Raw genomic sequence first — 26,385 nt, 5'->3', positions numbered from 1 at the left:
ATCAGTGGTTCTCAAACTTTTAGCACTGGAACCCAATTTTTAGAATGAGAATCTGTCAGGACCTACTGGAAGTGATGTCATGACCAGAAGTGATATCCTCAAGCAGAACAATTTTAGGAATCCTAGTCTGTAATCCTACCCACACTTAACTTGGGAGTAAGCCCCATTGACTATAATTGTTAAAAATACAGATCTGTAACATTTCCCCAAATGCAGTCACATATTGGTAGCATGAAGTCTAATACATTAAAAATGAAATATTGGAATGAATGGGGGCCTACCTGAAATTGGCTCGCCACCCACCTAGTAGGTCTCAACCCACAGTTTGAGAAACACTGGTATACACATTCATATGGGAGTAATGCCCTGTTCAGATGCTACACCAATGGCACACAGAGGAGGGTGTGACATCATATCCTAAGCCTGTCTTGGCAACACTACTGCAAGCATCCTGACAGCAGTACAATAATCAACATCAAAGCATCAATAGCAAAGAACTGCTAGGCTGAAGTCCCTGCATTCAAGGTTCAAGTCCCTTCATCCCACAAACACATCCAAGGAATATCTTGAGCAGAACAGAGCAAGGATAGAAATGACTCCCTTAAAAGGGCAGCCATGTGAAACAAATGCTCAAATCTCTCCATAGAAGGGCTCAAATGCACATGGGATTATCCACCAGCTGGAAGGCACTCTTATGCCAAGGGCTTGGGAACTGGAACAGGTCACAAGGGGAGCCTCAACAGCACTCAGCAAGGTGATGTGCTGTTAGCTCCCTGCACAAAGTCCAGCCTAAGGACTTGCCCTAACCTGCAATGCACTAACCTTTTGTATTAGTGACCAGAAAAAAATTCATGGTAAGAAAGAATGAAGAGGGGGTGGCAGGGCCAGAACGCATACCAGCTACTCTAATCACCCAGCCACAGCAGGACAGAAGCAACACATCTTCTGGAGTTTAGCACTTTGCACCACCAAAAACAGTTACACCTGGCTGGGAGGTGTAGCACATGAACCTACTGGCACACATGGACTCATCACTGGTTGGTATGTGACAGAGGGAGCCTGTGGCAGCAGCTTACCCATCTAGCATCACCCCATGCTCTTTGCTTCAGTACTGGCACCTGCCCATATGGATGTTAATATGATGCCCCTCCTGTCCCCACCCACCATATACCATAGAAGCAGAGAACAAGGGGCTAATAGAGGAGCATCCTTGGCTCCCGAGTCACAAAGTGAAGATGCTCCCCCCTGAAGAGTTCCACCCTGAGACCAGCTGAACTAAAACAACTAGCATGGAAAGGATTCCTATCTGCTAATAAAGTAATAAGTATAGTCCTCTCAAGGTTTTATTGAACAGTAGCAGTGATAAGTAGCATCAAAAAGAGAAATACAGAAGTGAGGTTGCCAACCTTTGCCTTCCAGCAGAGCTGTTGTGCCACTGCAAGTTATCCAATAGACAGACAAGTAACAGGCACCAATGAGATCTGGCTGCACCAGTGGGTTCTCTGCCTGCCCTGGAGTTTGCATGCCACAGGGCCTGGCTGGAAGAAGTAGGTCGTCAGCAACCTCTTTGAGCAGCAGCTGGCCTCACAGGGTTGCTGCAGACAGGCTACAGATATATTAAGGCTCTGCATGATGTCCTCACTTGTGGGAAAGCTGCCTGTCAGGAGCAAGGAGAAGCAGAGAGTAACAAGAAATAGACAACAGCATCAGCAACACCTGTTTTCTGGCTTAAGATGTATACACTCATGCCAGAATTGTGTTTGTGGGGGAAAATAGTGCCACCAGGATGTGCATGCAGTGGTGTCCTGTGGGTGGGCATGGGGGCTTGGAACATTGCCTTTCTGGGGGGGGGGGCATGGTGAAACTCTACAGAGAACCACTGTTCAACCTCCTGTAGCAGTGGTGCAATCCTGAAAAATGAAAGGGTTTCTGATGAGTGTTTGACCAGCAGCAGTAAAGGTGAAAGTTCCTGGCATTCCCAGAAAGAATGCAGACATTCCCAGCTCTTGGTGGCTGCAAAAGGAAGGGATGGTTAGGAACCTAGTTAACAGCAGAGACAGATTTGATAATCCTGAAGGGTCAGAATGGGAGGCAGGGTTGAGAAATGAGAATGCGATGCAGCATCACTACATTGCAGCATGGGATTCCTCTCTCCTTTTAGTACCTGTTGAGGTGCATTGTCCTTCCTCTCTTGGGATGTTGAGATAGAGGTTCCAGTTGAGAGTTTGTGCACGGAGACAGAATACTTGCAATAAGAATTCTAAAAAGAGGTAAGTTAAAATATCTTCCCATACATGTTGTGATGGTCAAGAAGTTGTGTGAAGTATCATTTCCCTATGGCTCCCCTCACCGAAGTTCCCTTTTGAGAGATCAGAGAGGTATAGCCACATGTCTGAAAATCTGGGATAACATCTCCCTGGTTGGTTGGGGGTTGGTGTACTGTGATTGGCTGCCAAATGTAGTTTTTATTCTATGCTGTGTTGCAGGAATGTAAGCAGGGCAGAGGTGGCCTGGAGGTTCAATTTTCTGCTGTTTTTCCTTTCCCAATTTTTCCTTATTGGGTTACTCCTAGCTATGCCAATTCTGTAATTGGTATAGTGCAGTGTTTCTGAACCAGTGGTACCTGAGGTGGTGTCTGGTACTCGTGGGAAGTCACCCCAGACACCTGCTACCTGGCAGCAAGACCAGTGACACAATGCAACAAACAGTAGTAGGAGGCTTGGCTTGGCAGGCAGAGCTCTAAAGCATGCTTTTTGCAGGCTTGAAAAAGCCCTGCCATCCACCCTAAGCCTTTTACTAGTATTTGTTATGCCATATCTGGCCTCCCAACCCAGAAATTACTGGCAATGACATCATCACCACTTATGTCCAGTGGTACTTCCAATAGGTGGACCATGAGAAGTGGTACAATGGGACAAATATCGAGGACACTGGTATAGTGTTTTTTTGGCACCAACCTGTATCCATTTTCTGAAGGGGTGTTAGGATGTGGTATACATTGACTCCTCCATGTCCGTTCTGGATCCTTCCCATGCCATATTCCTTCTTGTTTTTGCTTCTTCACCAGCAGATTTGTATTGCCATCTGAGTGACTTCCAAGCTCCATTGGTGTAGTATGTTTTTGAAGTTACCCTCACATCCATCAGCAGGTGGGCTTCTACATTGGCAGGGTTATTGTTGCACCAGCATGCACGTGCATGAAGATTCACTGGCATATCTCAAGGTTAGGATTGGGCTGTAAGTCTCATTGAATTTGTGGGGCTTACTTCTGAGTAGACATACATGGGATTGAACTGTAGGGATACAACCTAATATAAGAAGATTCATTGTTCATATGTTGCAAGGCCAAACAGCCACTCAAATAAGCAACTCAGAATGACTCAGTACACAGGAATGAAGGTTCACAGGCTTTTATTGAATTGTATACAGCTGGTCCACGGGACTCATGTCCAAAGCATGGACCCCGTCTGAATGGTGGTCCTTAACTTTTATACCACACAATCCTTTGTCTGAAAATCTAGACGACTCATTTGCTGAAAGTTTGTCATCATAAATGGGGCTAATTCTTAATAGGACATAGATAAAATACCATTTACATACAAGATGGAAAATAGGTGGGCAACAAGTGAGCAAAACCATTGATTGGCTCTTATTTACATACAGGTGGGGTTTCATCTTAAAACTGCCAAAATTACACAATTTCCAAGTTTCCAAAACCAGCAGGGTTCACTGTAACATTATTCCATCCAGCCCTGACCCTTACTCATATTTATCAATCTAATTAGGGACCTCTTTGAGAAAATAGGTTTTCATACTATCCTCATTAAAGAGAACATACAAACACTTAAACATGAGTGTGAAGAACTTAATTTGGCAGAACTTCTAACCCAGTTATTGACATATACTCTTTTCAAACCCTTCTAATTAGGATGGCCTTACTTGTGCTACTCATACCTTTTTAACATCTTTTCTATATCTTTTAGTATTTTTACAGGCCTGATTCCTCTATGATTTGCTGTGTTTTGCTCTTTTTATCTGACTTTTTATCTGACTACTGTTTTTATGGGTATCTGTTAATGTGTTTTAATATGTTTTTATTTGCGGTTAAATTATGTTTTTAATCTGTTTTTAATATGTTGTAAGCCACCCTAGGTCCCTTCGGGGAGAAGGGCGGGATATAAATAAAGTTGTTGTTGTTGTTGTTGTTGTTGTTGTTGTTATTCTCCTGGTTTTAGTATATTCCCTGTGGGCCCTCTGCAAACCTGTGTGAACCAGAATCTTTTAAATATCCCTTTAACAATTTTACTATATAATTCTGTATAACTATTATGAGTAGTTACCTTGAGTATATTGGTATTGAGGGCTCTATAGTGGTGTATATCAGTGACCCTTTTTTATATATTTTAACATAAAACAAACTAAACTTTCTCTGCATATGTGATTTCTGTTTAACAAACCCTTGTCAGACATTACATGTCAGTATCAGTATAAATTATCAAAATACTTGTACTGTAAGGTAGCTCAGCAATCAATAAGCACTGATTGCTTTACTATTAGTGAAATGAGGTGACATGTAGCCTTAATATCTAATGTTTAGAAACTAATAAATAACGCAGGACTTTTCAGACTGGGGTGTCATGATGCCCCAGCCTGTGGGCCCTGGCCACTTTCACCTTAAGGGGCAGGGGCAGCCTGGAAGCAGGGAGGAGGCAACCGTGCAATTCCCAGGATAGTATTGCTCCGGGGGCTGCAGGGGCTTGGCTGCATATACCTGATCCTTCTGCAGCCTGGGGTGGGGGGTATGGGGAGCCCTGCGTGACCTCCCTGCAGCTTTGAAAGTGAAAGCAGAGCAATCATGCCCTGCCTCCACTAAAGCAGAAGTGGAGGGGGATCGCTCCACTTTCACTTCTGAAGCTGCGGAGAGCCTTGCAGAAGGTCATGCAGGGTTCCCCGCACCCCCCGGGAGGCTGCAGGAGGCTAAGGTATGTGCAGCCAAGCCCCTGCAGCCCCCCAGGATTGTGCCGTTGCCTCCCCCCCCCCCGCTGCCTCCCCACCGCCCCTGCAAGAACTTAGAGCTGCTCAAACTCTCCCTTTTGAAAACTGCTGAAATAATGTGTTGCATACTTTGAGACTGCTGAAGAATAGGTGGGTTACCCATTTGACAATTCTAGAAGTGATTATGAAATCAGTCTTTAATGACATACTTACCTGTGATGATATGCAAAATAATAGTGAAACTACCTCTGACCACTTGTAAATTGCATTTCTCTTGCCCTTTAGGCTGAGTTCAGTCAGTAGCTTCTCTTAAGCCATTTCTACCCAACATTGCATATACACAACAGGGGCCAAAGTGTATACCTGTGGTCCAGGCAGAAATGGGTTTAGCAAGTGCACATGAAACTGGAAGCAGAGGTGATGAAGAGTGCAATCCTAACCCCTTATGCCATTGTTTTCCAGCACTGGCATAGCTGTGCTAGTGGGATGTGTGCTGCTTCTTGCAGTTGGGTGTCACTCATGGAGGCCTCAAAGTAAGGGAATGTTTGTTCCCTTACCTCAGAGCTGCATTGCCTTTATGTCAGTGCTGGAAAGCACTAACATAAGGGGTTAGGATTGAGCCCAAAGAGAGTACAACAGAAGTAATAAGATGTGCCAGCTGCGGGTTTGTGTAGTCACATTGTGGTGACAATGATGGTGGCATCTGTGTTGAACTTGTTAATCCCTGTGTGTTTTGTGAATCTCTGCACCTGACATCCAGTCCTCTGGAGTAAGGATACCTGTGAGTAAGCCTCATTGGCCATAATGATACTTTCTTCCAAGTAGGCATGGGCTCCCCATTGAATTCTGCAGTTTCTTAGAAGGAAACGGAAAGAGGACCACCAAACGCTTTTGACTTGCTGGTTTCCATTTATTTCAGTGTACTGTATTTCTTGTGTTAGCCATCTTGAGTTTTTCTGGTGCAAAAAGAATGACGGTGTAATAATCATGTATAGATAGGACTGGGCTATAAAACTGCACTCCTCTACACAGTTAGGCAAAAATCCTATACCCATTGCCCTGGGACAGGGGTGCCCAAACCCCAGCCCTGGGGCCACATGCGGCCCTCGAGGCCTCTCAACGCGGCCCTCAGGGAGCCCCCAGTCTCCAATGAGCCTCTGGCCCTCCGGAGATTTGTTGGAGCCTCCACTGGCCCGACGCAACTGCTCTCAGCCTAAGGGTGACTGTTTGACTTCTTGCATAAGCTGTGGTCAGGGCTTCCTCCACTGCTTGCTGTTTCACGTCTGTGATGCAGTAGCAGCAGCAAAGGAAAGGCCGGCCTTGCTTTGTGCAAGGCCTTTTATAGGCCTTGAGCTATTGCATGACCTTCATTCATTCATTCATTCATTCATATAAGTTCAACTTTAATATATTTATTTATGTAAACTTATGTAAATTTATTTAAATTTCAAATGTAAATTAATTCTTTTTTTCCCTGGCCCCCCACACAGTGTCAGAGAGATGATGTGGCCCTCCTGCCAAAAACTTTGGACACCCCTGCCCTGGGAGGAAGCCTCACTGGACACAATGGGACTTCTAAGTAGGCATGGATAGGATTGTGCTGTCAAGGGGCCAGACTGAAATTCAAAGTCAGCAGTCACTGTCGGGGAAAATTATATGATCAGATTCCATGTTTCTGTTTAAGCCATTTCTGCCCAATGTTGCATATATGCAACAAGGGATCAAACATGTACAAACCCATTTCTTCCCAGCCCACAGGTGTAGACATTTGGTCCCTTGGAGCATATATGCAATGTTGGGCAGAAATGGTTTAGAGCCCCATCACTCAGACACAGGTCTCATTGTAGTCACTGGGGCTTACTCCCAGGTAAGTGTACATAGGATCGCAGCTCTAGGAGCCCAATCCTATGCCTGTCTCCTCAGAAGTGAGTCCCAGTGAGCTCCACGGGGGTTACTCCCAGGTAAGTGTGGACAGCGTCGCACCCTTAGATCCCACTGCCGTGCCTGTCTCCTCAGAAGCCAGGCCCAGTGAGCTCCATGGGGCCTACTCCCAGGTAAGTGTGGACAGGGCCGCAGCCTCAAGAAACACGACTTGAGGCCCCGGCGGTCCTGCCTACTCGCGAGTAAGCTCCCGCGGTGTCAGCGCCCCACCCCTGAGGCGCGCCGTGCCTGTCGCGCGACGGGGCTTTGTGAGGCGCTCGTCGTGCGGACGGCGTTCGAAGCGCCTGGCGACGGAGGGGCGCGCGGCGTCCCCGCGAGGCGAGAGCCGGGGAGGAGTTGCAGCCGCTGGGCCGGCGGGGGCGCTGCCGCCGGAAGCCACGGAGCGCGGTCCGTGAGGTGGGGCGGAAGTGCGCAGTGCCGCGGCCGCGCCGCCATTACACGGTGCGGGAGAGGGAGAGGGGGAGGCGAGAGCCAGCAGGCCCGGCCGAGGTGCGCGCTGTCCGTTGGGCCTGCCTCCCCCACCCCCCCGCGGCGCTCGGCCTTCTCTTCCCGGGGAGGCCCGGCGCGCGCCGCCCTGGCCACGCCGCCCGGCGCTGCCTTCCCCCCAGAGTGAGCGGGCGGCGGCGGGCCGGCCGGCCGGCATGGAGGACAAGAGCTTCACCAAGGAGCTGGACCAGTGGATCGAGCAGCTCAACGAGTGCAAGCAGCTCAGCGAGAGCCAAGTGCGCAGCCTCTGCGAGAAGGTGGGTCGGGGGGCCGCGGCCGCCCGCAGCCCTGTCAGGGAGTGCCCAGCAGCGAGCAGGGAGGCCCTTCGGGGCGCGACCCCCACCCGCCTGGGAGTAGGTCCCGCGGAACTCACCGCCACTCGCTTCTGAGGAGGCAGGCATCGCACTGAGCTCTGAGGGTGCACTCCTGGCCACACTTCCCTGGGAGTAAATCCCATTGATCCCGCTGGAGCTTCCTTCCGAGTAGACGGGGGCAACACTGGGCTCTCGAGATGTAAGGGGTTTTCCATCTGAGCGTTGAATAAAACCACAGGCAGCTCTTAAGAATTATGTTCCGAGCAAAGGCTGTAGGATGTTCGGGGCAGTGCCTGGAATGTGTGACCGATGCTTTCCATTAGGATGATTATTAGATTTTCACAGTCAGGGAGGTGTGATTGGAAGGGCTTGTGTTATCCAGACATCAAATCCTTCTTAAGGACCCGGGATGCTTGTCTTTTATCCCGTTTCACTGTTATAAATAAAGTCGAAAGATGTCAACTGCTCCCTGCGAAGCTGCTTTTTGCAGTTGACCGATGGTCATTTCTGTGGCCTTGATGCTGTTCAGGTGCTCTTCAAGGTGTTTTGGAAGGGCACCAGCCACCACTGGCTCGCCTTGGTCTTCTTCTGCCATGGCCTTTCGATGTCTATTTGTAAATCTTTGTATTTTGTTTTATTTTCAGTTCTTTTTTTCTACTCTGCTATCACCTGGTATTGCTACACTGATGATTTTAACTTGTTTTTCTTTCTTCTTGACTACAGTTGTGTCTGGTGTATTGTGTGATAGATGTTTGTTTTTCTGTCGCTTAAAATCCCATGATATTTTGGCATCTTCCTTTTCAAGGGCTTTTTTCCATTTTGTGGTCTATTATTATTATTGTTTAATCCCTCTCTTAGCACTTGCTTTGTCAATGCTTCCACCTTGAGAATACTTTGCATCCTTAGAATTATCAGCTTCAAACCCATGGCCTGGTTTGCAATCTAGGTATGTTACTTAGAAAGGCAGAAGAAGAAGCTAATAATTAATTTAAAACCTTCCTCTCCTTGGTCAGTTACTTTACCTGCATGCATGGGAAAAGATCAGATTGGGGTCATGCAGGGGAGGGCACTATTGGATATGTGGAAGGGGAGTTTTGTGTCTAAGCCTGAGCTCTAATTGCCACTGATCTACTAACCATGCACTCTGTCTGTTGGGTCAGTGGGACAAAATAAGTAGGACACCATGATGCGGCTTATTACAACTGTGAATAATCATGAGTATCCAGTCATGTAATTTAAGTTCTTTTCATTAAATATGTAATTAGGAAAACAAATACCTAATGACTTAATGAGCATTGTCTTATAAAGTAACGTTTAGTTTGCAGCTTGACTGATAGCTTGTACTACTGTGTCTGCTAGTCAACAAACTTGTTAGTCTTAGATTTTTGAAAGCACATTTCTGGTGCTCTTTATTATCTCCTGCTCTATCATCATCACCACTTTTTCTTCCAAGGACATTCTGAAAGCAGGGCTGACTGAAGATGGTTCAGACATACAATTTTTGCTTTCCAAATAAAATAAAATAAAAATGGCCATCACCAAGTTAGTTAGAGATTTATGAATGGGCTTTTAGAATATGATTGCTCAAACGTTAAGAGTATTTCCATTAGGTTTTTGCAATTGTGTATGAAAGTAAAAATGGCAATTTGAATTAACCTTTGAACAAAGACTTAGGTCCGTTAAAAACGAGCAGGGGATGATTGTGAACATCATGTAACAAACGCATCCTTCCACAGAGACAAAGGATGATCAGCAGGATGCATAATTGCCATCCTTATTCATGTAAGAAACAAAAGGAATCCAGATAATCAAAAAGTATCAGGTTTACTGTGACCCTTAATCAAATGGACCATATGGCTAAGGTTTTCCACTAAAACCAAATGCCACATGCTCTTCAGTGAAAGGGACACAACATCCCACCAGTGTAAGGTGATCTCTAGTGTAGCTGTAGTTAATAAGATAGCTAGATGTTTATGCAGTATGTAGAATGCATGTCATCAAAAAAGCAATAAGAGCAAGCTGAGGATCTGCATATTAGCATATTCAGTCCTAGAAATTTCAATGAAAGCATCTGTCTAAAAATTAGTTTTGCTTCAAGATTGTCGGGTGAGGCAATTAAGAAACGCCTTTATTGTCACAGGTCTGAAAATTCTGCTTATTGATATAACTGAAGTTAAATGACATGGATACCATTCAGGGCATTTTTTTTAACAAGAGCAGAAACCAGTTTAAAATGTTGGCTCCATACACTATTACACGAGTTATCTAACTTGATTGTAAAATTAAGGTCTTTTTCCCAAACTGCTTTCAGCCCCTCATTGGTCCCAGTGAGTAAGTAAGGTAGTAAGTAGAAGAGCATATAGCTCATGGCCAAACTCTTAAAAAAGGCTGCAGTATCAGCATCTGAAAACAGATGGGTCCAGACAGAGTTCAAAGTACAGTATCTGAAAAATTTCAGGCCATTGGACAGTGATCATTGGTAGCTTTGTTCGTAATTACACATTAGACAAGGAGACTTGAGAAGTCGCACAACTGATTTAAACCACATTCTTGCTGTCATCTCACGAAAGCCTTTTTTTACTTGCACCATTAAAAAGTGGATAAGCCAAAAAAGGTAAAAGTGCACTAGTTTATGGTACGAATTGCTAAAGCAGAATATTATGCTCTCAGCTTCAGCACTGCAAGACTATCATGATAACTGACTCTTCATTGCCTTGTAAATTGGGAATGCATTGCACAAAAATGCATTGCACAAAACCTGCCATTTGGGGAAAAAAATACTTGTAAATTGGGAATGCATTGCACAAAAGTGCATTGCACAAAACCTGCCATTTGGGGAAAAAAATACTGGGGGCAATATACAGCCCAATCCTGAGCTTCCCGGGGCGCCCAACCTCAGTGGTACTGAGAATGGCTGCCACCGGATCCTGCTTGCCCTGGGCTACTGCGGGAGGCACTTCAGGAGAAGGGGACTTTTGTCCCCTTCTCCCAGGTAAGGTAAGCAGACCCGAAATGGGGCTATTCACTTTACCGGTAAGGTAAAGGTGCTTATGTAGAGCGCAGAGCCCTCCGTGAGCGCCTTGGATCCTGCGGAGCTCGCGGACCCACCTCCCTCCCTCCCTCCCTCCCCCCAGCACACCTCTAGCCCGCCCCCTCCCTGCATCATGCCTCTGTGTCACGCCTCGCCCTCTCCACCCCCACTGGCTTCCCCCCCAGAATGCCTCCTCCCCGCCCCCGCTTACCGTGCCGTGGCTCAGTACTCTGGGAGACCACCAAGCCGCGGAAGCTGAGCAACTGCCCTGCACCAGCCCAGCACCAGCCAAACACTGGGCTAGCATGGGCAGGAGCCCGGCAGTGAGGCTAGCAAATGTGCCTTATGGCATGTTTGTGACAGTGCTTGGCGGCACAGAGTCGGGTTCATAATTGGCAAGACGTGAAAGAGAAAACTAATCTTTAGCAAAACTATTGTTTTAAATGAAGTCACTCTTCCCAGAAGTGACCAAAGAATCTTCCTCTGCCTCTGCCGCTCTAGTTTTAATTTTCTGCTAAAGTGGGGTGAAGTTGAATGCTACTAATTTGGTATCGGAGAAGGTGTTAACAAGATTTACTATAATTTGAGGCCTGCTGCTGTGCTAAAATCTCTAGTCATTGATAACATACTGGTGTAGAAGAAATAAAGTAAGATATTCTTCTATAATTTAATCACTGGACCTAAACCTTTGACGTTAAAGAAGTGTTGTGTCTCTGCCCCACTCTGATTCTCTCAGGGAGGCAAATCAGCACTGTAGGAATTGGGGAATAAGATGTTGCAAGTAATCTCCTCTTGAAATTTAGTTTGAGTTTTCCATTTAGAAGGGTCTCTGTAGTCAGGAGCCCTTTTTATTTACTCTACCCAGCCATCAAGCAGATGCCCCAACACCTTAGACTGGGCTTGTGTACTTGGACTGTGTTCTGGGGTCTGCCCCTCTTTAGCTGCTGTTACTCCACTGTGATCTTGCTCTTTAGTCCACTCTCCTTGTTGCTGCCTTGTGGTCCCCCCCCCCTATCTTAGGCACTGCATCTTTCCTTTTTCTCCCATCTCTTGTTCTGTCTTCCTCCTTACTGGTCTACTTCTGTCTGCCCTTGTTTGCGTCTCTTTGATCTGACTCTCTCTATTCCGGATCTGTCTCTCTTCTCTATGTCCTTGCTTCCTCCAAGTTCTTTCCCCCATAGTTCTTAATCCTTTCCTTAACCCTCCTGTTTGGTTTCTCCCTCCATGTCTGCTGCTGCTTGATCACATTCCTTCTACCACCTCCTGATTTTTGCTCTTACTTTTCTCAGAATGGTCGCTGCCTCTTTTCCCTTGGTCCTCTCCTGCCTCTCAGCTCTTCTCCATCTTACTCCCATCTGTGTGCTCTTCCTGCTCACCTCTGCCCAGTTCCCATCCTACGAAAGCCACACTGCAGCCACTGCAACTCTCCAGAACAGTTAGGGACACTGGCATTACTGAACACTGATGTGCTATGCCATGGCTCCAGAACATCTGGTCCTGCAGTGATTGGGTAGAAGCACCATGAGGGGGATTACTCTTGGGCTTGACATAACAGATGATAGTATAAATTGTTGTGATGCTGTAATAGAGCATAGTTTCTGCAGCAAAGGGGAAAAAAGCATGCAAAATGTGTATCTACCATCAACATGCTCCCAGCAGAAGTAGACCAAAACACACACACACACACACACACACAAGAATATTGGCCAACTGGGGAGATTCGCCAGTTTGGATTCACGGAGTATCTGGACAGGGCTTGCAAGGAGGGATGGTGTGCAACCATAAGCTTCCACCCACACCTCAATCCTCATATTAGAACCGTTGCAGGCTGCAATATAAAAGTTGTATACTCCCAAGTAACAAAGAGGGGGAGAAGAAAACTGTGCATCACAGCTCTACTGTACAAGGACATCCATACACTGAAACTCCTGTAGAAAAACAAAATCCAGAAGACATGGTGGATTTTCTGAAGGACATGGAAGTGCTTCCAAAGGATCACTGTTGTTCCTCCTTTGAGACTATTGCATGGGTGTTCCATGTTTCAGGTTGCTTCACATCATTACCATCCACATTCTCTTCAGTTTGTAGTAAGAGAGGCAGTTCAACATCCAGCTGAACGAGAAGATTGTGTCTCTCTCATTTTGACTGTTGGCAGGGTTGTTCCTCAGTGGTGGACCAGAAGTGTGTGGAAACTCCCACTTATGAGAAAAGCTAGCCTTTTGCAACCTGTCAATGAGTGTGAACGTTTGCACCATTTCAGTGTTTCAATACTAAGCTCTTGAAGCATAAGGACAGAAATTCTTTGTACAGTACTGGGAGTTTATCTCAAATGTGGTTTGTTAGGGCGTCTGGACAGAATGCTTGGCAGACTTCACGATGTCTCAAAATGCCAGTTGGCCACAAAGATAACCTGTGCGCAAGGTCATTGCAGTTCAGTCTCTTTCAAATCTTCTAATGTTCAATTAACATTAGTGTTTCTGTGTTTTTCTCCACGTTAGGCCATTGCTTTATGGACTGCAATGCCCAGATTTAAAGCTTTATTAATTCCATTTAATGTTTTTGAAAGTTTCGTTTCAGTGAGTTTAGACACAGCCACCCAGCCCACCATGAGGGACGCTCAAGTTGTGCTACCCAAACTGAGAAGATTTTGGACATACATTGAGATATAGTGAATCTTTATCCAGTCATGGATTATGTGTTATGTAACATCTGGTGGATTCACTTACCCCTTTTATCAAAGCCTCTGGAAACACTTGAGATTTTAGACTCGAAATATGTGGTCACAAGCCTCTCTTTAGCCAAATAGGTTTTCTGCAGTATATCCTGCTAGCTTCTGGTAAAAAATCCTTTTAGAATTATAGAGTATGGGGAGTAGAGAATCATTGCCATCTTGAATGGTTGACATCTCTCTGTGTGCACATGCACCATATGAATTCTGAACAGATGGCAGTCTTATACATCTTGCTCCACCCTATAGGTTTGTTGTACTGTCAGATTTTCTGTGGTTCAGCTGTTGGGGCTTGTTTTGTGACACCAGTTATTGAATGAACAGCAGTAGATTATTTTAAAAATAATTTATATTTACCCTGGTTGTTTGTGTATATTCACATTTCCTATAAACACGCATTGGCACTGATGGGAGTATTGTTTCTTAGTGTGTCTATAATGTACTATTATAGTTCAACCTGTTATATCACTTCATATCAGTCACAGTAGTGGAGTATTTAGTAGCAGGAAAACACATTTTTAAAGCATCCTATGCTGTCCTCTGAAATGGCTTTGGGATAAGAGTACACCAACCCTGTTCATTCTGATACTGGGAGCTGCCCTACTACATCCTATGCTCTGTTGGGATTATGATCGTGCTGTTGATGATGATGTGGTTTTAATATTTTTAGCTTATTATTTTTAGCTGCCTTGAGCGCCTCCCATTTGGAAGGGGAAAGCACAAGATGTAAAATTTTTAAATAGTGGTAAACAAGTGATCCACAAGGGGTTTCAGGGTAGGTGGCGTCTCATTTGCAATTTCAGCATGTTCTTGTTTGGGGAGAAATAGTTCAAATATCTAGGAATTAAAATTGCATATTGAGAGCTAGGAGCACACTCTTTAATAATAGCCTTGCTCATAATGGGAAGATTCCTATTTGCCTGTATTTTTTGTCTTTGACTTTTGTAGACTTGCTTCTAGCTAAGTGCACATGCAAAATTGACCTTATCATCTCTAAAGCCTGTGCTTCATTAGAATGTGGTCTTCATTGTTACATCAACGTATCATAGGTTGTAAAAATTACCATTTATGGATGAGAAAACAAGGCCTCTTCCTCAGGTGACTAAGCAAAGATTTGAATGTAATCTTCTAAATCCAGATCCTGTACCACATTAGCTTTTCTATGGTAGGAAGCTATCCTGAAGCTTTAGATGACTTAACTGTGACTATAGCGTACATAATTTGACTTCAAATTTAATCCACTATTTTCTTCTTTTTTAGGCTAAAGAGATACTTACAAAAGAATCCAACGTTCAGGAAGTACGTTGTCCTGTTACAGTTTGTGGAGATGTCCATGGTCAATTTCATGACCTTATGGAGCTCTTTAGAATCGGTGGGAAATCACCTGACACAAACTATCTCTTCATGGGAGATTATGTTGATAGAGGCTACTACTCAGTGGAAACTGTGACTCTTCTTGTGGCATTAAAAGTAAGGTTTGTGGGTTCTGAAAATCCAACTAGGGGACATTGTTCTAATTTACTTCTAGTCTGGAACTAGTGATGTGGGGTGGAAAATTCTCAAATCCGCATTTTCTCTAATGAAAAATTTTCATTAAAAAATGCAGTTTCGTAACAGTGACAGTTTCAAAGTTGTAACTAATTTTTTCTCAGATTCCTTTATATCCAGTAAACAACTCTTTACGGGCCTGATCCTATGCTGGGGCAGCACCTGCACTCGGCACCCTGCCCCAGCAACCGCCTGTGCAAAAGTGTCATAAGGCAATCCTGCACTGGCGGGGAGGACACAGTACTGGGCCTCAGCGCTGGGAAGACAATGGTGGGGCCTGGCTAGTGATAAGTGCAACAGTCAGTCAATGGTGAGACTTTCAGGGGAAGGGGAGGGCGGGCCATAGGAAGGAAGGATATAGTGGAAATGGAAAAGGTGCAAAAGAGAGCAACTAAGGTGATTACTGGGCTGGGGCACCTTCCTTATGAGGAAAGGCTACGGCGTTTGGGCCTCTTCAGCCTAGAAAAGAGGCGCCTGAGGGGGGACATGATTGAGACATATAAAATTATGCAGGGGATGGACAGAGTGGATAGAGAGATGCTCTTTACACTCTCACATAACACCAGAACCAGGGGACATCCACTGAAATAGAGTGTTGGGAGAGTTAGGACAGACAAAAGAAAACATTTCTTTACTCAGCGTGTGGTTGGTCTGTGGAACTCCTTGCTGCAGGATGTGGTGACTGCATCTGGCCTAGGTGCCTTTAAAAGGGGATTGGACACGTTTCTGGAGGAAAAATCCATCAGGGGTTACAAGCCGTGATGTGTATGTACAACCTCCTGATTTTAGAAATGGGCTATGTATCAGAATGCCAGATGCAAGGGAGGGCACCAGGATGAGGTCTCTTGTTATCAGGTGTGCTCCTTGGGGCATTTGGTGGGCCACTGTGAGATACAGGAAGCTGGACTAGATGGGCCTATGGCCTGATCCAGTGGGGCTGTTCTTATGTTCTTAAGGATCAGGCCTGGGAGGGATTGGTAGAAGCTGCCACATAATTCTATACCCCTCCCAAGTTGTGGAGACCAACACAGGCCTCCTTGGTTTTGCGCCAGCAAAATAGCTGGCGCAGCTCCAAAGAGACCCATTGGGGCTGTCTGGGCTCTACACTGGGTAAGGGAACATTTGTTTCCTTATCCTGAGGAGACTGGCAGTTGCCTTGGTCCCATTGGCTACAGAGGCAGCCATTTGGGTGCCACTGTACCACTGGGTGCCACTGGAGCTTAGGATTGGTCCATATGTCTGCTTATATTCAGTATCGTAAGAGATTGCAGTACTTCTGTTTTTTTCCTTAAAATGTAAGCGCTGCATGATACAGCATTACTTTGAACTTTTGCACATCTTCTATTAAAATATATCAAAATAAACCTTTAGATTTGTTTGTATACTACACTTAATTTAGTTTAAATGTACTTTATTTAATTTTTTTATAATCAGAATTTTTGTTCAAGCGCTTCTTGCTGTTGAAAACATTTATGAAATATTTATGCATGGTGTTCCTCAATTGTTAACTGGCTTTGGCTTCCAATCACAGTTGTGGTCACCTTCCTGTCACTGGCAGGGTATATACTGCACATACTAAGGTCTTCCAGCTGGGGTTGGGCCAGGCAGAGCACAGTCCTGTGTGCACATGTAGAATACTCTACAAGACCAAGTATCTTCTGCCATACTGTGAAGTACCTCTAGTGGTATTTGTTCTACTGATTGAAAAGTACTGGTTTTAGAGCATAACAGCCAACTGATGGACTCTTTACAATGTGTGTACATTTTCTTTGGCTAGGTGCGGTACCCAGAACGCATTACAATACTGAGAGGCAACCATGAGAGCAGACAAATTACACAAGTGTATGGCTTCTATGATGAGTGTCTACGGAAATATGGAAATGCAAATGTTTGGAAGTATTTCACAGATCTGTTTGATTATCTTCCTCTTACAGCTCTAGTAGACGGACAGGTAGGACACTGTTTGGTTATGGATTATTGCTGGATATTAAAGAAGTTTGCATTCTGCAGGCTTAGGTACCACATTTCTAGTTGTTACAGAAAATCTTCCTCAATAATGATTCTGATATGTGAAGGGGAAATGGAACTCCAGCAGTCCAGTCCTCTGTCCCATGCATGGTTTTCCTTACATAAAACTACACTTAAAAGCTACACTTCATGACCTGAGTTTGAACTGTCTGGTGTTTAAAAAAAAAAAAAATCACTGAAGTGCTCCCTTTCAGATTTTCTGAGTCATTTGAATATCTTGAAGTTGGTATGTGCCAAATTTCACATTTATAGATGGTTTGGAAATTCTTTAGGTAACAAACCTAGAAGGGCTGTCCTTGTAGCAGCAGAAAATGGCAGATCAATACTTGCGTCACTCAATCCTGCACATTGCAAGCTGGTTTCAGGAGCAGAATGTATTAAATGATTATGCCTTCCTTATGTTATCCATAACATTATTGTGTTGTACAAACATTCTTCATATAATATGACTCACAATTGTAAGCAATAATGCAAACCATATTTGCACGTCATCCCATGAAAAGAGAAAAGGGTTAAATGGGCTCTCAAGAGTTCCATATAAGCATACCAGCTAAAGCATGGCATAATGCAGAAAATGCATTAAATACGTTCAAACACTGGCTTTTAAAATATTAACTATCAAAATCTGCATCATTGTCAAAGCAATTAAAAATTGTATTTCAAGTTATATACCTATGTAAAGAGGAACAAATCTATAGACTTTCTGGGCTGTTTTTCTACATATTAAAAATTTAAGTAAGGCCCATTGTGCTTAAGGGGGCTTATTCACAGGAAAGTGATAGGATTTCAGGCTAAGTTGGAAGTTTAAAATTACATATTCAGTTGAATTCTGAATGTGGAATATTATGCATGTGTGTTTAGAATTGGCTATTATACAAATTTGGCATGGAAATATTCATTGAGGCTCCATATACCCACTTGATCTCTTTGAAAATTTGCATGTACTGTATGCACCTAGTTATCTCAAGAGTCATAATGTTCCCTTACAAATTATCTTCCGAACTTTCTGCCCTTAAAAACATCTAGTTAGGGGTAACTTCTTGCAGTAATCCAGAAAACCTCATCAGAATATAACTAAATATTGGATCAATAAATCAAAGAATTGCATAATTCAGGGATCAACAAACTTGCTTTAGAGTTAGGAGGCAGATGAATTTTTCAGCTTTCAGGGTTTTCTGTTTCAATTATGGCCCAAAAAACAATCATGTATGCCACCAGTGAATGGTACAAACTAGATTTTACATATAAATAAGCATTAAAAAGCAAACTTCAACATCTTTGGTGGGAGGAGCACTTGGCAAATATCAGTGTGACAGCAAAAGGCTCTAAAGGCTTTGATTAAACACATTTACATCAATAGACATTTTTAAAAAGTTAAAATTCTTGATGCTGAGGCTGTAATTCCACACATGTATCTCTGGGAGTCCATATAAAAACTCAGTAGGCTTACTTCTGAATAGACAAGCATTGTAAAATGAGTATGCTCTCCTCCCTCTGCCCTCTTTTCTTTCTGGGCTGATGTGAGGGCCACTGCAGTGAAGGTACAGAGAGCAAAATACCTAGAGCAGTGGTTCTCACACATTTAGCACCAAGACCCACTTTTTAGAATGAGAATCTGTCAGGACCCACCAGAAGTGATGTCCTGACTGGAAGTGACATCATTAAGCAGGAAAATTTTTAGCAATCCTAGACTGCATCCTACCCACACTTACTCAGGAGTAAGTTCCATTTACTGTCATTGTTAAACTAAATATAATTATATATAAGTAATTAAAATAAATAAATATAAAAATATATTTAAAATAAATATAAATATATTGTTAAAATAATATACATAGTAGCTTGTTAAAAGTACAGGTCTGTAACATTTCCCCAAATGCAGTCACACATCATAGTAGCATCAAGTCTAATGTATTAAAAATGAAATTAATGGGGATCCACCTGAAATTGGCTCATGATCCACCTAGTGGGTCCCAACCCAGTTTGAGAAACACTGATCTAGAGGGCCTAAACTGGAATAGGAGGAGTATGTGCCCTTCTCCAAGTATGTATGTATAAGATAGAATGCCTCCCTCCATTGATGGGGGGGGAGCCTCTCCTTCTGGCAGTGGCTCTTCCTGCATCTTCCCTAGCCCAGCGGCTGTCACTGGTGCTGTCTGTCCTTCCAGGTCAGCCTGAAACGCAGACGTGGAGGACCGGAGGCAGCGGCTACCATGCTTTACAGCCATGACTGTTGCTCAGCCTTGCAGCCATTCTCACACACCACGAGGAAATTTTAAGCTGCCATGGTGACTTGATGCACAGAATTTGTTAAGCCCTAGCATAGTTACTAGATCATAGCACTTCTAAATTAAATTCTGCAGAGCAATGGAGGATTTGCCTTCTTAAGCAGCCATCTTTATCAGGCAGCTCCACCAAGGCAAGATGTCCTTAACCAGCCCCTCATAATGTATATAAGTTATTTAAATTTGTAAGCTGCTTTGAGAGCCTGTCCTGGTTGAAAAACAGGTTATAATTGTAACTCAATTGGGCACAGGTGCAAAATCAGCTTTATAGCAATTTCATATGAACATCAACAATCTTCTCAGGAAGCTCCAGTTGACCACACCTGGCAACATAAGGCAAGTAGCAACTTTGGGGAAGAGTGGTGCCTCTTCTAAGTAACTTCCCCAAACAAACTCCTCCTTCCTTGGAGCTCAAGTGCTTTTTTGTAAGGTGTTCTTAATGGGGGATGGTGGTGGAGGTCATAAAGAAGAAACGTGCTCATAACAATTAACAGGATGGGCCTCAGTACCTGCGGGGATCTGTTCTCAGACCCACGCACCCACCCCCGTGGATACTGAAAACTGTGGAAAAGCAAATCAGTGGTTTTGACCCTTTAACCCTCCGAAGACGACTGGAGCTCTGGCTCTGGTTGCCTCCAGAGGACTTTCTGAAGCCAGCAGATGCTGCATGCAGCATGGCCAGAACGGCTATTACGGCCAAAAAAAACCACCCCTGCTACTTCCAGTTTCCCTTGGGAAACTGGAAGTGACATTTTTATGCATTCTGAGGCCCGGGAAACACAGTTTCCATGGGCTTCAGAAAGCCCTCTGGAAGGTTCAGTTTGGGCCAAGTCTGGCTTAATGCAGGTCTGGGGATCTGTGTTGAGCCAAATCTGCTGATACAGAGGCCCACCCATCTTAAAATTGATTTAAGTAATATTTTAATTTGTGTTTTTACTATTATAGAATTTTGAATGTAATGCTGTGCTGCTGCTGCTGCTGCTTCTCTGTTTTGCTATAGATTTTATGGTACTGTATTAGAAATTTAGTTTCATAAGTATACCTTGACAGAAAGGCACATATAATATTGTTAGTAAACCATCAGGTGAGAAGTGACCCATAATTAAATTGACATATTTTGTTTTTGTCGCTCCTCACTGATTTATGTATTTACAACACTTATTATAAGAGTACAGGGAGAATATGATGACTCTTTAGATAATTAGGTACTAACTTTAAGCTATTCAGAACTACCAAGGTACACCACTAATTGATTTCTACTCCAGAACATGGAAATAGAAGAATAGTTTTAATCAACTATGAAGTCAGCAATATTGCATTGACATAAAGGGGGGAAATTGCTGTCTCTGTTCCCTGCATACATTCTCGCTGGCTTAAATATTTCTTTGTTTCACAGTTTCCCCATCACACTTTGCATTGGATGCTATTTGAAACAATTTTGGTTAATTAATGTTTGATTTTACTGGGACTGTTGACAGAGAGAAACCTGCTTTAAGAGATCTTAAATTGACACTTTAATCCTCTGTAGAAATTTGTTGCTCTCTCTGGGCAAAATCTGGATGAAAAAGTAATATATGGACAGACCCCTTTTGAAAATACAAGTTGGGGCCAACATTGGAATGGGCTCCAGATAGTAACAAATAACATTTTTAATCAATTGCAGAAGAAGGTGTATTACCTCTCAATAATACCCTAATTTTATTTCACTTTTCTTTCTTAGATTTTCTGTCTCCATGGAGGTCTTTCTCCATCTATAGATACACTGGACCATATTAGAGCTCTTGATCGTCTCCAGGAAGTTCCACATGAGGTAACATAAATGAAAAGGAATAATGTTTTAAAGATGTGGTGTTAATGAATTTCTTCCTTTTGCAAAGACTATACACTGAATTTAGAATATATGGTACAGTGGTATATCTTTACTAAAACTGAAATGGCAAATATACCTAGAAAGTAGAGCTTCAACATTTAATATATTTATCACATACTGGATATCACAAATACTATTCTCTTTACAAACACTATTGTTTTCACACGTGCACATTTAATTATTTTTTAATTGGATGACAGCCAGGCTAGAAAATAAGATGCAGTTTTTGGTTTGCAGCTGATTATGATAGAGTCTGTAAGGCAAGCACATTACCAGGTTCCGTGTATCAATTGTTTCTCTGTAGTTTGCGTGGTACCTGATCAATCTACTTTTGCAGCAAAAAGAGTTGACATCTTGTAGCTTGAGGAAGTGGCTTACCTGGCATGTTGCTACAGATCATGACTTTAAAAGACCTATGAGAAGTATTTTGTAAGTTCATACAGCTGGAGCCTCTTTTCATCAGAATAGTTTGCACTGAGTTATTGTCTTGCAGAATCTCACTTGTGAACTGTAATTAGAATGCCCATGTGCTAGTTGGAAATAGCTGCATTAACTACTTTTGAATGTTGAGACTGTGCCTACAGGCTTGAACATTGTTTAGTAATCTTTATTGTAACTGGTGCGTAAGGTTTGCAACTTGTATTGGCTACATTCTAGAATATATTAATAGCTGTAATTCTCTTCATGTCTGCAATACAAAGATAGATTTACAGGGATGCACTTACTGATTCCTCCATTTATAGTTTCCAACCAAGCGGGAAGAAAGCACATTAGAAATTGATGCTGATGTAATCCAAAGGTTACAAAGTGAATCAATGTAGAATTTGGAAGAACTGCATTCCTTTCATAATGGAAGCTTGTAGATGCTAATTAAAGCAATGCATATGTCTGAAACTATGCAGTTTTTTTGCAAAGAAGGGCTCATCTTCCAGGGTTCTGCCATCACTTACATATTCTTTTGGATCCTGAAGCTGTTTGGAATGTGCTTTTTCCCCCAGTGTCCTGACCGTTTGATCCTCTTTTCAGTCTGGTCATCTCTTGTCACTTAAACTGAAACAACAGGTGGACCTGCAATATCTGTGGAATTGAGATCCGCAAATTTCAATATCCTCAGGTCCCTGAACCTGCATATCTGGGCCAACATGTAACCCGCAAAGGCGAGCCTCCCTGGCCCTCAGAAATGCCTTCTGGAAATGCCTTAGAAGGTCACTTCTGGTTTTTATGAAAAAACGTAAGTTAAGGCCTCAGAAGGCATCCTGAGGGCCAGGGAGGACAAGTGCAGTCTCCCTTGTCCTCAGAGCATCTCTGGAGATGAGGGAAGCACAGCTCCCTTTGCCTCTGGGGTATTACAGGGCCCCCAAAACCCTGCAGATTTCATTATCCACAGGTATCCTTATCTGTGGGGGTTCTGGGACAGAACCCCCCCCCCCACAGATAATGAGGGTGGTTTAGCATACTTTTTTCTCTATGCTTTTTTTGTGTGTGAAGCTTGTTCTTTTGCAAGCTGTACCGTTAATCCTTCGCTTCTTTTTTGGTTATTGGCTTTTCTGTTTTTTGTTTTGCTTTGTTCCTTATCTTTTGGTTGCTTCAATCTTTTAATACTGCCCTTGTTTGATCTGTTTTTTTGTCTCAGAGTTCGAATTTGTTGTCGTGTTCCAGGCATCTTCAGTTTTTTAAATCTTTCTGCTTGGTCATAAGCTGTGATCATATTATTTTTCACTTCCTTTACCTTATTCATTTTATATCCAACTTAATTGATTTATTTTTACTCCTTTCTCATACATGTGTGTGCTCTTGCTCCTTGTTTGGAAAACTTTCCCCAAGATTAATTCTATACAGTCCCACCCAGTCTTCAAGAAACATTTTTAAGCTTAGTGATTTCTTGATTATCATCTTTATAAAATTGGAGTTTATCCTTATTTCTCATTAGGCATATTAGGATAGAGTAGCACAACTATGGATCTTCTAGAACAGTATCCTGCTTCCGTCTAGCATTGCAGAGAACTGTTTCATCTTCTAATAATTGGAACGGAACTGAGTTGGCAATCCTATACACACTTCCCTGGGAGTAACTCCCCTTGATCTCATTTAAGCTTACTTTTGAATTGTAGGATTGTGTGGAAAGTCTAGCATTTGAGCTAGGGGTGAGGAATGTTCTGTTTGAATAGCCAATTGAAGCCTTAAGACTTTGTTTAGAGTATGTTAATACTTGGCATGTAACACTTGCAAGTTTTCAGAAGTTGTGCACAGTATAGTATCTTGTTACCCTGACAAACTCTGTGAGATAGAGGTAATACATTGAAGTATTGGAACACACATTGAAGATGGCTGAGGGCTGCTTGATGGGTGCAGGCCTTCTGCAATTATCTAGCTGTATTACTATAATTTTATGTTCCTTCAGGATTCAACTGTGGTATCTTTCTACAAAGGCTGAATGGTCTCCATGTGCAGTTGTTTTATGTATAAGAATACTGGGAGAAAGGAAGGGAAGATTTTTTGGTTTCATTTTCAAATTGCTGAGGACTGCCTGCTACCATCCCCCCCCATTTGTCTAATGGTGTAAAAGCTTTTCTGTATTTTATAGGGAAAAAAACCAGTATTAGCTTTTAAAGTAGCTAGCTGTTTTTCTGGTGCATTAGATTACATATTCCTTTCTTTGACAGGGCCCAATGTGTGATCTCTTATGGTCTGATCCAGATGATCGTGGTGGCTGGGGAATTTCTCCACGTGGTGCTGGCTACACATTTGGGCAAGATATTTCTGAAACATTTAACCATGCCAATGGTCTTACATTGGTCTCTCGTGCTCATCAACTTGTAATGGAGGTATAATTTATTCTGTCCTGTTGAGCTAAATAGTTTAAATGCAGAAGATCCTCTCTTCTAGAGAAGATTGTATGCAGCAAATAAGCAATTTGACATCAATTCCTATGAAGTATCAGCAAATCTACATTAATACAAAACTCTTCATCAAAAAGGGTGATCAAGTAGCTATTCAAAAAGTTGTCAGTAACATCACATCCTATGTCTGCAGTCCTTTTCTGCTGATATCAACTTCTTGGGCATGTAGTACTTATATGCCCTGAATTTATCATAGAAATCGAAACTTAATAGAATGTCAGGTGAGGAGCATTTTTCTTTGTGACTAGTTGTTTCATACAAGTACAGGGTAAAAGCTGGTGACATTTAAAGACTCAAAGCTTGTCATACCTTATGTTAGTATTTGAACATAGATTGTGTGCCAAAATTTTCCTTAAAGGAAGAGCCTTAAAAAAACCACTAATTGCTTCTATAGGAAGAATAGCCCCACTGAACCCATCTTTTTTGTCTACCCTGCAGGGTTACAACTGGTGTCATGATCGGAATGTGGTCACCATTTTCAGTGCACCTAATTACTGTTATCGCTGTGGGAACCAGGCTGCTATTATGGAACTAGATGACACTTTAAAATATTCCTTGTAAGAAATGTTTCATATTTATGGGTATAATTCTAAATAATACTATGGTGGAGGTTCCCAATCTGGGTGTTGCTTTGGGGGGGGGGGGTTGTGGGCTGTGCAAGCTGCTTGACAGGGTTAGGATAGTGGCTTGGTGCTAGCACAGCTGCCCAGCTGGGTGAACACAGAGCAAGCCCACTTGCCCTCCTTAAGCAGTTTGTTTTTGCCAGTGTGACCTGGAAGTAAGTGCCACTGCTATCAACATGTTGCCACATCATTGGCAGTTCTACAACCATCAGGAGCAGGGTGTTGTGGGCCTGGAAAGTTTGGGAAACAGTGTTCTATGGGGACAAACCACATTACTTTGCAATGCCTCAAACCATGGACTTGTTTCCCTGAAAAGGTCAGATGAAGACCTAAAATTTGGTATGTTTAAAAAATATTGCATTAGGCAAAGCAACAACTTTTGAGAATCACCTCAAATGAACCTAGGCTAGAATTAACAAACTTTAGCAACATTAATTCAGATTGGAACAGTGAGATGCATTCATTTTTTGTTGTGCAGTTAATACACCATACTGTTTCCACCACAGTAACAACTTCTCACTGTGATGTTTATGGCCTTGTTTTAATAGCATTTGGAAGTTTTAACTGGATTGGGCTTTTATCCAGGCAACGTGAAATGTTTCATTTGCGTTATGAGTGGCATGCATGCAGCCATGGGTGAGGGAGATTTTAAAACTACTAAAGTAGCAGTTAAATATAAAGAACTTAATTACTTTTTCCTTCAACAGCCTTCAATTTGATCCAGCCCCTCGGCGTGGAGAGCCTCATGTTACTCGACGTACCCCAGACTACTTCCTATAAGCATCTCCTCGGCCTGGCCTATATCAGAACTAATACATCTGGCATTTTTTGAAAAGCAACAATTTGTGATAAATTGAAGTCTGTCTCAGCATAAAGCCTCTTCATGGACCAAAATGTGCCATAATGAGGATGAGCTTTGAGCACAACTTAAGACTGACTTCAACACACTAATCAAACCTTTGCCAGCCAGTCCAACCGCCAGTTTGCCTGCTGTAACTATAGTCACTGTTTTCTTCTGGACTGCTCAAAGAAGAAAAATTAACTTTCATCTCCCTTCCATGCTTACTTGTAAATTTTAGTTGTAGTGTTTAAATGGCATGTATTAACATTTTGAAGTTAAGAAAATGCACAAACTAACTTCCCTCTTAATCCTATTGCCCTCTTTTATTGAGATTAGTAACTTAACTGGACAAAAATCCTACTGGGAGTATCTTGTCATAAGCCTTCCCTCCATTTAAACTAGATTACTGTTCTGTGTTCCTTTTTTCTGTATATTTGTCATGAAAGTGCTTGCATCTTATTTGATGTATTTGAAGAAATAAACTTGCAGATCATTAATCCCAAAATATGGTTATTCTGGAATGAAGTCTGTCACAAGAGATTATCACTTGCCAGGATATTGCTTATGGCTTTTTTGTATTAAACTTGGTGAACAGAGAACTAAGATTACCTAATTGATAAACAGATTTTTACTTGTATGAAGAAAAGAGTATATTTAATATACTCTTATAATATATAATATACTCATATCAGCAACAATCCTAGAACTCTTTTGATTGGAACACATCGGATAGAGAATAAATGAAATGGAAAATAGTCTTGCATAACACTGATCAATAGTATAGAATGCAAAAGC

At 42.8% G+C, this 26,385-nt stretch overlaps 1 protein-coding gene across 1 annotated transcript; it reads left to right on the top strand.

Moving 5' to 3' along the window:
- The first annotated feature begins 7,335 nt into the window (after positions 1-7,335).
- On the top strand, positions 7,336-26,095 carry PPP2CB (protein phosphatase 2 catalytic subunit beta). Its single transcript, XM_066618078.1, has 7 exons — positions 7,336-7,679; positions 14,756-14,965; positions 16,821-16,994; positions 21,077-21,166; positions 23,890-24,051; positions 24,565-24,683; positions 25,457-26,095. Exons 1-7 carry the CDS (start codon positions 7,578-7,580, stop codon positions 25,527-25,529), a joined length of 930 nt encoding a protein of 309 aa, XP_066474175.1. The 5' UTR covers positions 7,336-7,577; the 3' UTR covers positions 25,530-26,095.
- Positions 26,096-26,385: the final 290 nt, after the last annotated feature.

The sequence above is a fragment of the Tiliqua scincoides genome, chromosome 2, assembly GCF_035046505.1.
Source record: "Tiliqua scincoides isolate rTilSci1 chromosome 2, rTilSci1.hap2, whole genome shotgun sequence".
Lineage (NCBI taxonomy): Eukaryota > Metazoa > Chordata > Lepidosauria > Squamata > Scincidae > Tiliqua > Tiliqua scincoides.
This window is presented reverse-complemented; position numbering and strand designations above follow the sequence as displayed.